This window comes from Tinamus guttatus, unplaced genomic scaffold (genome assembly GCF_059628265.1).
Source record: "Tinamus guttatus ecotype Peru unplaced genomic scaffold, ASM5962826v1 Tinamus_guttatus_pri_ptg000710l, whole genome shotgun sequence".
NCBI classification, from domain to species: Eukaryota; Metazoa; Chordata; class Aves; order Tinamiformes; family Tinamidae; genus Tinamus; species Tinamus guttatus.
The window spans coordinates 6226811-6242439 of record NW_028289244.1 but is presented as its reverse complement, the minus strand read 5'-3'; the positions used below and the strand labels follow the sequence as shown (position 1 = coordinate 6242439).

At 52.6% G+C, this 15629-nt stretch overlaps 1 protein-coding gene across 1 annotated transcript in view; it reads right to left on the bottom strand.

The window, feature by feature from the left end:
- Positions 1–714: 714 nt before the first annotated feature.
- GALNT10 (polypeptide N-acetylgalactosaminyltransferase 10) overlaps positions 715–15629 on the bottom strand; it is a 70859-nt gene continuing 55944 nt past the window's right edge. Inside the window, exons 8-12 of the mRNA XM_088536765.1 lie at positions 5984–6091; positions 4406–4627; positions 3590–3706; positions 1993–2142; positions 715–1243 (exon numbers count right to left, since the gene is read on the bottom strand). Coding sequence (XP_088392891.1) covers positions 1076–1243; positions 1993–2142; positions 3590–3706; positions 4406–4627; positions 5984–6091 — 765 coding nt within the window. The 3' untranslated portion in view covers positions 715–1075. The remainder of the gene's footprint in view (positions 1244–1992; positions 2143–3589; positions 3707–4405; positions 4628–5983; positions 6092–15629) is intronic.

The following is a 15629-nucleotide window of genomic DNA, read 5'->3' as shown; positions in this document are numbered from 1 at the left end:
TAGGTATCTGAAGGGAGGGCGTACAAGGACAGGCCAGACTCTCTTCAGTGGTGCCAGCAATAGCACGAGAGGCAACGGCACACACTGAAGCAGAGCAAGTTCCATGTGAACAGGAGCAAGAACTTCCTTCTTGGGCACTGGAACAGGCTGCCCAGGGAGACTGAGGAGTTCCGTATCTGCCTGGAGATACCAAAAGCTTCTGGACACAGCGCTGTGCAGGGTGCTCGAGACGACCCTGTTCGAGCAGGGCACTTGGACTACATGATCTCCAGGGGCCCCTTCCAACCTCAACCATTCTGCGATTTAACCATTCCGTGTCCATGTTAAAAAATGCCGAATGACAGGCAAAATTGGAACCTGATACCCCCAATCTCTTAGTGAACCCCTAAGAACTGTGTTCACTTAGAAGCCCACTGCAAATGTGAGGATTCAGTGAGCAAACTGATTGCAAAGTGAATGGACTAGAAACACAGATTTTTCACTGCTTGTAGCTACAGTGCTGCACCTACTGGGCTGCACCTCCTTTAGGGTGCTTTCCTTTATCATTTCAAATGTAATTACACTAGGCCTGTTCAAAATACATTTTGGTTTAGGGCAAAAAATCTTCATTTTACATTCTGATGTCATTTTGGGGAGGGAAATCCATGACATGGGAGGACTGGAATCTTGTGTTCAAGATTTTGCTTCTATGGACTTTGGAAGGTAAAGCAGATCTGTGTGAACACTTCGGCAGGTGGTAAAGCAACTACAGAAAGTACTGTACTTCAAGGGTCAGGGAGAACGGAATCATTTACACCAGACCCAGGCGGGAAGTTTAAAAAAGTTTGAATCACATTCTGGCTCCTCTAAACAGTTTCTGTTCCAGTCTCAACACAGAAGCGGACTGGAAAAGCCTTTTGGATTCCACCATCCTCAGAAGAGAAGGATGCAGCATCTTCACAATAAAGACCGGCCTGCTAGTTAACGCCTTCTCCTGAGATTCTCCCTTTTACCTTCATTAGCTATTTAAAAAAAAAGTATTCTTAAAAAAATTTTTGTAACCCTCCCCAGTAAAAACTATAATTGTTTCAGTCTCTTAAAGATCAAGATTTCTGTTAAATTTTTCCAAGACGGTTGAGTTTGTGTGTTCAAATATCCACTGCTGTGTTGCAGATGAAGGATTGCAGCTATTCATGAAGATCCTCCGGTCACTCTCACTGCAGTCCATACAGCTGCTGCTCACGGGATGGTAGAGGGTCTTGTCCTGGAGAGAGAAGTTTGAATGAGGTTGCCAGATGGAGAAGCACAATTATTTTAAAACAAACAGAAAGAAGTCTAAAAGCCAAGACAAGCCATTTTACTACTTTCCATGTAATCGAAGAACTTGTTCCACACTTGAGAGGCTGCAAAAAAATGTGCTGCCTTCTCTCACCAGCCCTCTCCTCGTGTCCAGCCCCATCCAGCCCCATCCTCATATCTGCACTGGGAAGCTCAAAGGCTGTCTCTAAGCTCAGGTTCCCCAGCTGAGAGGCCACATTCTGCTGAGGCCTCTCCATGGCACAGTGCATGTAGACTGCAAGGACAAGGGCAGAGCATTTATCAAAACTCACCAGTTTACCACAGAAGCATTGCTTAGAGGGATTAATAAATCCTTTGGCATAATGTTCTGGTGTGTAAAACACAACCTTAAACCCATCACACCTCTTTAAAATCAGGTTTTGGGAGGGTGGAGCACAGAGGTGTCGCTGCCAGCTGTGGACTGGATTGGAAGGAGAGTATCCGTTTGCTTGGCCCGTCCTGGATGGATCGGGCTCGGCATCTCTAACCGGAGGAACGGGGGAGCTGCCTCTCTGTTATAGAGCTCGTGTTGACACACTGACAACAACCTGCCCGCAGACACTCTCAGCAGAGCCACATGGACTGAAGGCTGAAACATGAGTGGTGCCGTTGTACAGAAATGCAGCTACCTGCAGATGATCTGACACTTTAGCACACACAGGAATGCGCACTCACTTTTCTGTATTTCCAGAGCTGGTTCCCCTTCATTCCGTGACAGTCATAGAGGGTCACAGGGCTGCTGTGGGAAATGGCATCAAAACAAAACTTCTTGGTATGCTGAGGATCCCCGGGACGGATGTCTTCTCTCCAGCTGAAGGTGAATATCTGCCGGGACAAAGAGGGTCCTCAGGACAGGAGGGAACGGTGCTCCCACCGGCACAGCGACATTCCCTTCTCTGCCCACGGTGGGGATGGCCTCAGGGAAAGGCAAAACTCTTCCAGAGAAAAGCTGATTCCACCTCTGGAAACAAAACCCCACGTGTCTCTGCTCCTGGTCCTTGCTGCTTGGCACCTGCTCTTGGCCACGGCTCCAGATCAGCTGCATCTTCAGCCTAACCACCGTGCCCTGGCTTACGCGTGTTACACATTGTGAGGACTACATCCCACAAGACACAAACTCGTCTAAATGCAGGTGCTGGTGATTTGTCACCCCCTTTGCCAAGAGGGGTGCGGGTTTCCTCCCCGCGCAGCACGAGGCAGCGCGGTGCGGCCAGGCTATCAGCCCTCCCGGGGCTGCTCCGGGGCTCCTTCCGGAGCCGCGTGAATAGTCCTCACTGAAGAGACATCAACGCGGGAGTAAGAAAGACTAGTGAAAACCAGGAGCTCTTGGGAAGCAACAGAGCCAAGAACTTTTGCAAGAAGCTCTTTCAAACCTCTCCTGCAAGACAAACTACCACAATCACTTAGGTTCAGGCTAAACAAAAACCCAGACTACATTCTCCTCCTAAACATAAGCCAACACTAACTGTTCATGAACCTCCTGACACCACAAGGACTGCGCCTCAGTAAATTGGTTTCATTTCTGGTTTTCAAGCATCAAAATTGATATGCAACAGCCCTTTATCTCCTGTGACTGAAGCCGTTCCCTGGAGAGTTATGTATAGCTTTGCCATAGAGGCATTGTTTTCTCCATCTTTTCTCAGCTCAGCAGCTGCAGTTTAGACAAACTAATAATTCCCTCCTTTCTTTTATAATAAAGCTGTCATTTCTGGCACCCTGTACATCAAGAGGGTGAATCTATAGCCTGACTGGTTTCATCTCTCTCCAGGAACGGTTGGGTGTTTACAATGCATTTGCCTCCTGTCAGAAGAATGATAGTAAGTGGTTATTGAATGCACCTGCAGAGTCATTAATATGCATGATGCTCCTCTATCACTTCTTTCAGTACAACCTTTGAAGTTAATATTCACTTTGTTACCTATTACTGCTGCCTTGCTACTGCTTTCTTTTATTATTTTGGCATATTGTTTTCTTGTGCTTTCTTTGTTCATTCGGAAGACTTCAAAGTGCAGGGAAAAGCTCTGCACAGGCCCAGACCCTGCCCCAAGCACAAGCCACATCCTGCTGCACAGCTAATCAAGTGCAGTTAGTGCACAAGCCTTGGGGTGCCCAGCACCCTCCTGTTCATCTGGCAAAGCTCTACCTTGTTCCCCTGAGAAGTGAGGCTCTTGCAGCACTGTGATCACAGTCCAGATGCATTTTAAAAGACAGACCCTTGGTTCTCCAGCCCCGAGTTTGTTTAGGAGCAGATGGGCTATCAGAGGGATATTACCTGCACGTTGTTCCACGCTGCCTCTCCTCTGTCCTTCACACAGCTTTCCAGCCTCAGGGGCGATCCCAGGGCTCCATGCTTAGTATCCACACACAGTCCAGTCCCTACATTGCGTATCTGAAAGAGTAAAGCAGTCATTAAGTCTCCTAACTCTTACCAAGTTACAGCCAAAAGGAAAGGCTTAAACTGCTTCAAATAGCGGCAGTATTTGTATGAAGATGGGTTTAACTTAACTGTACAAGTGAGCTGGGAGATTATACCTGAGAGGAAAGCACAGGCATTTCAAGCCATACAATAACATGCAGGACACAGCAAAACATCACTTAGAGGACTGCAGATCCCCCCGTTCTGCTGTCTTTAACAGCCCAAGCTTTGGGATTCCTCTCTGTTAAGTACAGCTGTCTTCCAAAGCCTGGTGTGGCATTCCTGGCTTACAGATGGGGAAGCTGCAGAGTAGGAGCAGAGCAGCTCAAAATAACTGCGACCCTTTGAAGATATACAACTTCTATTATTGCTCAGCTGCCTCCTAATGTTAATCCTCCCCATTAGAGTCTTTTGTCTTTGACTCAACTTACGAAGTGCAGAACAAGCCAAGTTTCTTCTTGGAGCTGTGCACTAGCAGGAACTGCTGCTCCCCCGAGCACGGCCAACACAAGGCGACGGGAACCCTCGCCTCCCAAACACAGCAAGAGGACCTTTATAACCCACCCGCCGCTGTGCTCACGGCAAACAGGGCCACGGGAGCAATGAGAGTCAACAAAGCTGCAGCCCCTCTGCCCGCTGCAGATCTCAGAGCAGGACACGCGCGGGACTTGCCTCTCCCCAGGCAGCCGCCGGAGGCTCCACGGGCGGGTAGAACTTGGGCAGGTCCCACGCGACCTCGTTCATGAACCACTTGAAGCTCTTGCAGTTGAGGTTGTTGCGAAGCTCCTTCTGCGCAGCCACGTCCCCTGCGGAGAGGTGCCGGTACTCGGGGCGGCGCTGGTAGATGTACTCTGCGTACTCGTCCATCCACACCTCGGCCACGCGCTTCAGGTTCTGCGCAACGACAGGGAGCGAACGGGGGAGAGAGATTACACGAGAACGACACAGACGGCTGAAATCAGCATTCTGAACAGCACGCGTGTGTGTGTGCTCACAAGGGATTTTCTTTCACTTCTACTCTTCTCCCTCCAGCTTTAGAATTAAGATTATTTGTATTATTTTCTAGGTCCAAGGAACTTGGAAAGACATTTTCAGTTGAAGTCAGAACAGATTCTGACACCTTGCCATTATATCTAGTTCCTCGTGGCTAAAAAAGGATTAGTCAAGGGTTTTTTGAGATTTTTAAAAATTATTATTGTTATTTTTTTCCCTCTTTCAAAAAGCAGCAGAGAATGATGCTGGTAAATACCCCTGGACATTCAAAGGCCCTAACAAAAACAAAGAACCATCAACTTCCCTTACATCTTTCCTACTGGATTCCCTCTAGGAATGGGACTTGCAGTCCCTCATTCTGCACAGCATAAATTCAAAATACTCTCCCACTGCTTGTGTAAAAAACAGTTGAAGAACTCAGAGGCCCTGCAGGAATTTACATCTCTCAGACAATGAACGACTTTACAGTCTCAGATGGCACGAAAAAAACCTTCCTTGTGCCTGCTCCCCACCACCTTCCAGCACGGAGAGAAGATGGAAGACCTGAATGCTTAGATCAAAAAGAAAAAAAAAAAGAAAAAGAAATTCAGGTCCTTCCTGACAGGTCATCACTGGCCAGAAGAATACAATTCAAACCTATAACTAAGGCGAAACTATTAAACCAAGAAACCTTTCAATGCCATGCAAGACACAGACTGCAAGAACAACAGGGTCCCGTTTGTAATTCCGAGCCTTGCAGCCTTCCTGTGCCTATGGCTGTTTCCTCCCACCAGAGGGCAATGCCAACCCTTCCCAACTCGGGAATGAGCTGCAGAAGGGCAGTGCAGGGTAAGCAGGGGCGGCTGCCGCTCTGGGCTACGCTATATTCAGAAGCAGATGGCACAGAGGTGTCCATCAGGGACAACCACAGCGCGCTCAGCCGGGCGCCGAGGCACTGGAAGGCACGGGGTCCTTCCCCCAGCAAACCGCGACCCCCGCGCGCAGCCCTGCTCAGCACGGAGCGACGGCCGCGACACCAACGCAGCCGCATCCTGGTGCTGGGGGGACGCCAGGGCCAGCGCGTGACGGCAACGCCGCGTCCGGACGCCCTGCGACGCTGCCCCGCGCCTGCGGAAGAGGCTGCAGCTTCTACGGCCGCCCCAGCGTGCGGCATCCCCTCTGCTAAAGCTGCAGGGCCCGGGTTTGTCCCCACCGCGGGGTGACGGGAAAGCGCCGTCCCCGGGCGGGCCGGGAGGAGGGGACGTCCCTGCCACTCACCCGTGCCAGGCTGACTCCAGTGGGAACCTTGTAGGGAACGTATTTCCTGTAGATATGGCCCACTCTGGAGCACGGGATGTCCTCCATGCGCCCGCCGCACATCCACACCTGCGCAACAGCACACACAGATTCATTCTTGGTTACACGCAGGGGGAAAGAAAGAAAAAATTAAAAAAAAACTTTCAAGACATGAAAAAGCTTAATACAGATATATATATATATACATATTTTTACTTTAAAGTATCTTCTTTCCCAAATATCCTTCCCCCCTTCCATTAGTCTCCAATCTTATAACTACCTAGCAAGAACCATGCGAGCTTTGATTCAGCACTATCATGCCCAATGGTTAAACAGTTTAATTTTGCATTCTTTAGAGAAAAGAATAGAAAAAATTCCAAGCACCCAGAGGACAGCACACAACACACCTTTTAAATGAACATACATTATTACAGCAACGGTAACCATAACGATTAAACCGGACTGCCGTGTAAGATCTCAGGTGTCCTGAGGAAGGGAGGCCACCTCTGCAGTGCAGGTCACACAAAACACCCCGGCAAACTCACGAGGCTGCTTCAGTGCCAACCACAAAACACTCCTACTTTTTCTTTTTTTTTTAATGCGGTTATCACTGCAAAGTCTGGGATCTCTCTGATACGATTTTATTGCTGACAGGTACTTATTGCTTTTGCAACCTTACAATTAAGTAAAAATCCCTGCCTGGTAAAAAGAGCTCCAAAGGAAAGTCCTTGGAAAGTCACTGGATGACACTGGTCATTGCAGAATGCCACCTTGATGCTCGGTTAATGCCTCGAATCGGTCGAGGTTTCCTCCCCACCCCCAGTCTGGGATGATTTCACTCCACAGCAAAATCCTACAACAACTTCCTTTTCTTCCTTATTTATAGCATGGATGTAATCTTTTTGTTCAAGATGTAATCTTTTTGTTCAAGGAAGTTAAGTCAAAGGATGTGTTTTCCTGAACCAGCTAATCTGATAGGTTTAAGAAATATATTCATATGTACTCCCCAGAGATACCTAAAAAATAATTACAGAAGAAAGGATCCTTCACTGCGCAGGACAATCCTTCGAGTCTGGAAGCAGGGCACCACCTTGCCCTTGGCTCTGTCCCTGTACCTGATGTTACCCCCACAGCAGCAGTGTGACGGCTCTGCTGGCGCTGCGGGCTGCTGCGGTGCTCTTGATATCTCCATTCACTGGGGCTAATTTGAGCCTCTGCAGTTCACTGTGCAATGAGCTTAGCCAACAGCTTCACGCATAGCAGGCAATTCCATTAATATTCTATGCTGACAATATTAAATACTTAGCTAGGAAGAGAAATATTTGGCCAAGGCTGCTGCATAATTATTAGCTCTGACACAAAAGTCCTTTGGAGTTTCAGCTCTGTCTAGTGGCCCTAATAATTACAGTCATTTGCTGACTGCGTATAACTTAATGGAGGTTGGTTGCTCTCGGTTAGTGGAATATTTTTCACAGGCAACTTCCATAGTTCAGGGTACTTAATTACATGTCGCTATAGCAAGAAAGACAAGAAGAAAGTTGACAAACACTCCTACAGAATTTCATTTCTTTTGTCCTTGCTGTGACTTAAGAAGCTGCTATAGAAGAGGAGATGAAAAAGGACAAATTTGCACTCAACTTATGTGAAGTTTTCCAGTTATATTAGAAGTAATTTTTAGTCTGTATTGGCTGTGATTTATTACAGAAGGGCACAATATAATTTCTAAGCCAGGACATTAAAGGTAGACTGAGAAACACAGATTTGGGCAGGTTTTGCATTTCGACTACACAAATGGTTTGTGCAAAGCCTTAAGAACGACAACAGATGTGCCTGGTTTCGCGATAAGCAGCAAGTTGCAAACGGTTCATGACCCGGGAAGCAAAAAAGGCACCAGGAGCCGCAGGAGAATCCCCAGGCTGAGCTGCACGGGCCGGGGGCAGCCCCACCAGCAGCGCCCACGGCTCAGGGCTGCTCCTATGGCCCTGCTGCCCCATCGCATCCACCCCGCGAACGGGGTCCCCAGGGAACCCCGCAGGAGAGCCGCCCCGCACGGGAGCCCTGGACACGCCGGGATGAGGGGCATTCCCAAAGGAACCCAGGAACAGGCCTGTCCTCGGCCATCACGCACAACGGCCTCAACAAGCAGCAGCTGTGCCTGAACCAGCGGCAGGAAAGTCCCATCAGCTCAAAAGTGACTGCGTTTCGGCGTGACCCAAACCTGAGTGAGAACAGCAGCGGTTTGTTATCCCAGTGCTGATCCGCGCTGCCGGATCCTGCGCACTGCCCAACCTGCCCCTGGCCTCCAAGGAAAGGCTCCCAGCCGGAATGTCCTCAGGGTGCACTGACCAGAGGACACAGCTCGCTTGGACAACATGAGAAACCACCCGCCGCGGCTCCGGACACAGCGGCACCGCGGGGACCCGCAGCGCAGCGGGAAGGGCAGCGGCAGCATCCGCTGGCCCAGGGCTCCTCGCGGCCGTGGGGAAGCTCCAGGCACACAGCAAGGCATTACACAAACACATGTAACGCTGGGATAAGGAAAGCTGCGTGATGAGGTGCCAAAGGAACACAATCCGCGACGGATACGAAATGCTCTTCCCAACCCTACTTTAAGGCCTCCACTCCGCAGCGGTGCTGTGGGGCAGCAAGGCCAAGCTCACATCCAAGCTCCTGCTAGCAAACCCCACACAACCTTGCAGCATACTTGGCCAACTCAGGGCCTCTTTAATATTTTCTTATGCTGTGAGTGACAGTGCAACGCTTGCAGTACAAATCTAATTTTAAAAGCTTGCTTCCCATTCATTCATTGCGGCTTTGATTTATTTTATTAGCGAGCTCCTTTGTGTGGTGACAGAACTCATTACAACCTCCATAAAGACAATTACTGTTCCTTATCTATTAAACTGGAAGGAGGAGGAGAGAGGAAGAGTGCGATGCACATCAGTAAAACACAGCTAAACAGCATTAGAAAGATAAAGGTTGGGGGCCAAAACCAACAGGCTGTCAAGGAATAACTGCAAAGAAGCAAACCCAAAATAGCCGTGTGCTGGCAAAGAGGAGGCCTGCAGTCAATTAGCACTGTTCGCTTGCCTTTAAACGCGGGTGCAGTTCACAGGCACGAGGCATCAGCACCGACACTGCTAAAAACACAGCAGTGCCAAACAGCTCCGCTCCGCGGGGCAGCGGCTCCTGAACCGCAGCACTCACACGTGCTGCACTCTCCTCCGGCCAGCGAAACTGCTCTCGTTTTTGTTGCTTTTCATTTATAATAGGGTGAGAAGGCACCTTACCTACCTGGCTGATTGCACAGCAAACTCAGAGCCTCAGCTTGACACACTTGATTTCAAACAGTCATTTATTAGAACAGCCCGTGAGCAAGAGCTAAGGCCGGGCAGGCAGAGTCGCTGCAATGATCTAATCACACCTCGTTAGGAGACAAGGGGAAATCTCTCTCCTCCTCAGGCAGTTTTCCAGTCTGCACTGTGAGGGAGGAATCCAGCTGCCGGCACATCCACTAGGAGGAATCCTAGGAGAAATGCGGAGGCTGCAACACTGTGTAAGGCCACGGTCTCACCCCATCATAAGGGCACATGCAGGGCAAGAGCAGTGAAATGGCAACGCAGGTGACGGTGTTGCCGTCTTCACAGCGGCCTGGGAGCTGTAACTCCATATTCATGGGTGACTCAAGGGCCCCCAGCTGAGCTCTGGAGGACGAGCCAACGCGGCCCCATCGCGTCCCGGGGAACGTCACTCCGACCCGGTTCCCTCCCTGCACACGGGGCAGCAGAACCTCCTCTCGGGCACACGGAACCGCGACCTGAGCGCCGGTTATCCGGGTGTACCAGGTTTACGGTTCCACAGACCTCACAGCGATGAGCCAATGTTTCCCTGGAGAGAGGAAGAGCAAGAAAAACAAAAGCAAAAAGCCAAGAAAGAGAGCTGCTTCTGCACGAAATACAAAGCGCAGGGGATGGCCCAATGAAGAGAAGCTGGTGAGCAGCCTGAGCACCCACTGAACGGTGCTAAGGAAGGACCCCGTGGATGCGCACGGGGGTTTGTGCATGACAAGGCAGCCGAGAGGACGAAGGCGACGACAAACAGCAATTCAGGAAAGCCCTAATGCTCTGTGCAGGGGGCACCAGCTGCTCCTGCAGCGGGAACTTACTGCTCTGTAAGGGATTAAGCAGCTAAGAAGGCAGTGGGATCTGTGTGTGTGCACAGCACCTTTCCTCCCACAGCACACGCTGGCACGGGCCCTCTTGCCGTCTGCAGCATCCGAGTAATGACAGGGCCTTCCCATAAAGTGTGGGAAACCTCCCGGAAGGTCAGGGGGGCTCTATTTCCTCGCTGGTGTTTGGTAGTCTATTATGAAACCTGACCCACGTACATAGAGAGACCTTGGAACAAAAACTCGAGTCAACAGCCTGAAACCGATCTCTGCATCAACAGGAAAGGAAGGAAAAAGAAGCCACCCTGTCCTGCAGCTGAGATCCGGACAATTAAGCAGCATGTGCTGGCTGAAAATGTGGCAGGATGCCCAGCCCGCTCCATCGGGGGCAAACGCGAGATGCTGGGGAGCAGTCCCAGTGTGCCTGGAACGGGCGCCGCGGGCGCGAGCGGCACCGCGAGGAGCAGCCGGGAACGGGGCCGGCGCAGGGAACGCGTTGGATGGGCCCCGAGGAGCAGCCGGGAACGCGGCCAGCGCAGGGAACGCGTTGGATGGGCCCCGAGGAGCAGCTGGGAACGCGGCCGGCGCAGGGAACGCGTTGGATGGGCCCCGAGGAGCAGCCGGGAACGCGGCCGGCGCAGGGAACGCGTTGGATGGGCCCCGAGGAGCAGCCGGGAACGCGGCCAGCGCAGGGAACGCGTTGGATGGGCCCCGAGGAGCAGCCGGGAACGCGGCCGGCGCAGGGAACGCGTTGGATGGGGCGCGAGGAGCAGCCGGGAACGCGGCCGGCGCAGGGAACGCGTTGGATGGGGTGCGAGGAGCAGCCGGGAACGCGGCCGGCGCAGGGAACGCGTTGGATGGGCCCCGAGGAGCAGCCGGGAACGCGGCCGGCGCAGGGAACGCGTTGGATGGGGTGCGAGGAGCAGCCGGGAACGCGGCCGGCGCAGGGAACGCGTTGGATGGGGTGCGAGGAGCCGCCGGGAACGCGGCCGGCGCAGGGAACGCGTTGGATGGGCCCCGAGGAGCAGCCGGGAACGCGGCCGGCGCAGGGAACGCGTTGGATGGGGCGCGAGGAGCCGCCGGGAACGCGGCCGGCGCAGGGAACGCGTTGGATGGGGCGCGAGGAGCAGCCGGGAACGCGGCCGGCGCAGGGAACGCGTTGGATGGGGCGCGAGGAGCCGCCGGGAATGCGGCCGGCGCAGGGAACGCGTTGGATGGGGTGCGAGGAGCCGCCGGGAACGCGGCCGGCGCAGGGAACGCGTTGGATGGGCCCCGAGGAGCAGCCGGGAACGCGGCCGGCGCAGGGAACGCGTTGGATGGGGCGCGAGGAGCAGCCGGGAACGCGGCCGGCGCGGGGAACGCGTTGGATGGGGCGCGAGGAGCCGCCGGGAACGCGGCCGGCGCAGGGAACGCGTTGGATGGGCCCCGAGGAGCAGCCGGGAACGCGGCCGGCGCAGGGAACGCGTTGGATGGGGTGCGAGGAGCAGCCGGGAACGCGGCCGGCGCAGGGAACGCGTTGGATGGGGCGCGAGGAGCCGCCGGGAACGCGGCCGGCGCAGGGAACGCGTTGGATGGGGCGCGAGGAGCCGCCGGGAACGCGGCCGGCGCAGGGAACGCGTTGGATGGGGCGCGAGGAGCAGCCGGGAACGCGGCCGGCGCAGGGAACGCGTTGGATGGGGCGCGAGGAGCCGCTGGGAACGCGGCCGGCGCAGGGAACGCGTTGGATGCACCGCGAGGAGCAGCCGGGAACGCGGCCGGCGCAGGGAACGCGTTGGATGGGCCCCGAGGAGCAGCCGGGAACGCGGCCGGCGCAGGGAACGCGTTGGATGCACCACGAAGGACCGTGGGGAGCGCAGGGGCTGCCTCGTGCTGCGCCAAACCAGCCCTTACTGCTGCTTCGGGGGAAGGATGTGAGGAAATGCACGGATCACAACCACCAGGACGGGCGCAGGGCACGTTCCGTGCGGCTGGAGCGAGGACACAAACGCTGCTCATCTCTTTTTGCCTCCTTTTAACTGTTATTTTAAGGGCAATTTTCAATATGGCTTATTTGCACCTATCCCTTTGAATTTTACAAAGGTTTTTGAATATCTATTTAAATAGTGTGCCATTCCAGATTCTTATTTACTGTTCCTAAAGCACAATATATAATTAAAAGATGGCGAACCCCATCACCCAAGGCCGAGGTGCACAGTACACTTAAGCCCATTCAAGTCAGTCACCACTCTTCCTTGCGGTTTCCCCACATGCCTCCCCAGAAAAAAAAAAAAGATGAGATATTTATGGAAGAGAGGTGAGGCGTGGATTTTGTGAGCCAAGAAGAATGGAAGCCACTTCAAACAGGGGAAAACAGGGAAGAGTGGACAGCAAGTGAAAATGAGCACAGACAAGCGCTGTACGAAGGAGCATTTGCAGAAAGGAACAATGTAAGAACCCTCCATACAGCATCCTGGATTGAATATGTTAATCTGAGAAAGAGAATGAAGTGGTCACGTCGGCAGCACGGTGGGTACCTGCTGGCTGTGCAGGGGCAGCAGAAAAGCAGAACTATCAAGTTGTGCTTAGAAGAGGAGAGACACATTGTCCCCTTGGGTAAAGCGTTCAATTTTGTTCACATCTTTGCAGAAAGACACAAAAGACTGAGAAAAGCCACGGAAGGCAGAGGCACAGGAGAGACTCCCAAAGAACAAAAGCCACAAAGAAAATCCACTGCACAAAGCAACTAGGCCAGCTGAGCTGGGAAGCCTCAGAAAGGAAAGGTAACGAGTGCCACAGAAATAACGTGCGTGCTCCTTGAGCCCTCCTCCAGAATCCAAGGAAAGGCACCAGCACCGAGCAGGCCACACGGCCACCAGGAACCGGCCGTGCTCCATTGTAAAGCCGACATGGTTAACGCGTAACAGAAGTAGAGGAGCCACCTCTTCTCTACCAGGAGATGAAGGTTTCGGTCCTTCGGGGTTTGCTGGAAGCCCCAATCCCTCCTCTGCGCCGTGGCGGGGCGGGAGGCACCCGGGGCCGCTGCCACGTGGGGATCCCTGCGGATCCTCCCACAGGAGGGATCGGGATCGGGATGGGAGCGGGGATCCCTGCGGATCCTCCCTGGAAGGGATCGGGACGGGAGTGGGGATCCCCCCGGATCCTCCCTGGAAGGGACCCCAACGGGAGCGGGGATCCCTCCGGATCCTCCCGCGGGAGGGACCGCGACGGGAGCGGGGATCCCCCCAGATCCTCCTTGGAAGGGACCCCGACGGGAGCGGGGATCCCTCCGGATCCTCCCTGGAAGGGATCGCGACGGGAGCGGGGATCCCTGCGGATCCTCCCTGGAAGGGACCCCGACGGGAGCGGGGATCCCCCCGGATCCTCCCGCGGGAGGGACGGCGACGGGAGCGGGGATCCCCCCGGATCCTCCCTGGAAGGGATCCCGACGGGAGCTCCCTGTCCCATGGGCAATAACCGGCACCGTCCGCACGCTGCAGTGCAGAGCGGCCGGCCCTGCCCCTGCGCCCAGCACCCACATCGAGGAGATCGTCAGCACGGAGAGGCGTTCCCGAGCCCACCAGCTCCGCTACAAAGCAGGACTATCGCTTGTTCCAGACGAAACGGCAAACCAACAGAGCTGCATTTGTGTCGGGACCCGAGCGCGTCTCTGCAGGGCACCGGGTTGCTCTGCGCAGAATAAATCAGCTCAGAGTAACGCAGAGTGTTTAACAGGAGCTAACTGCACGGGGCAGAGCTGGATAAAAAGGAAAGGGTCTCTGCGTCTTTGCCATCCTCATCTATTATGGGTTTAAAAACAGCTCCCTCATTCCGATAGGCACTGGTGTTTTCCCTCTTCCAAACAGACAGATTCTTTTTTATTGTTTGACAGTTAATTGCTTGGTAATGAGCCTTGCTGCTCTGAGATCTCGTGGTTGATGTGTTTCCATTAATGTAAAGCAGTTGAAGAAAATGAAATATTACCGGCTTTTTGCAAGAGGAGAGTCAAAATTGCAATAAGGTTGTGTCCTGGCCAGGGTCAATCTCCTGCCTTCTTCTGACCTCTGCAACAACCTCCTACCCTCTAGTTTACTACCCTTGCCCAGCAACCACTCAATAACCCATATCAAAAGTAATAGACCATGTGCAGAAAAAGTTATAGTTCTTGGCCCTTGAAGAGAGTTGTAAAGCATCCAAATGAGGCATATTTCCTTTACATTTCAGAATTAAACAGTCCTTTATAATTCTTACGATTATTAGTTAGCATCTGAGTTAGGAAATTTGTTTCTAATTTAAAGGCTGCCTACATTTTAAATGTTTCTGTCCCTCAACACGCCGTGTTTCTTAAGCGATGCTCAGTGCACACATTTCACTCAAAGAATGAGTTTGCTGTTAACAGTTTGATGCAACCTCTGCTTAGCTGCTTTCCCAAGTGCAAAGCACTGATGGTTTCTGTTGGCTTCTCTGCAGCCTGCAAGATTCTTCTGCAAAGGAAACAGAGCCAGCTGCCAGCGACAGAAATGCATGCAGAAAACAAATGCAAGAGGCTCTTAAATAAACTTGTTTATCTCCAGTATCTCAGCAACAGCCTCGGATTCTAAAATACATGCAAAAATCTTACAGCACTGTCCACATGTGGCCAAAGAAAAATATTAAGTAAAAAAATAAATTATTTATTCCTGGTGAAGCTTAAGAAGGTCAGATTTGATTCAATGGTTTGAAGAGAAGACCCACAGGGCAAGGGAGGACCTGCACCCACAGCTCCCGGGCACAGGAACGGATTTGGTTAGAGCTGGGCTGTACATTTTGGCACCTACAAGCTGAAGATGTTTCCTCTTAGATAATAAATAATGTGAAAGTAGGTACTCCGCATCTAAACCCAGAGCTTTAAATTACTCAACAGCACCCCTTTAACTACAAAACCTCAGTCTGCTTCTGAAGGTAGAAGCAAAGCTCTAAGCTCGCCAGAAAGTGTCAATAGCTTCATAAATTCTGTGAACAAACCTTCTATTCTTGCCATTCCACCAGAATTATTAAATCTATCAGCCACAGATGAATGTATCAATTTATCCTAATTTGTGAAAATACACTGAGTCTCTTTCAGTCAAAACTTCTTTTTTTGTTGTTGCTGCACAATGAAAGAAAAAAAAGGGGGTCTTTGCAGAGATGAATTAAAGCAAATTTAGTCCTCCATAAATTACCCTTTCTGGACTGAAATAAGAGACAGCGTGTTTCTGAGAGGATGAGCAGAGAGCTGGATGAGGTATCCCTATTGCCTGCAGGTGAAGCAGTGTGACCGTCCGAGGTGGCACTGGGGACACGGGGCCTGCGCAGCCACCGTCACTCCTGGCTCCTGGAAGCCGCGGTGACAACGAGGGCCGCGGCTGTCACTGTCCCCCCTGCAGGGGACGGCGCTGCGGCACCATCGCACACGATTGCGCACGAGGAACGAAGGGCTCTGGCTGCAGGGATGGCTCTAGAGAG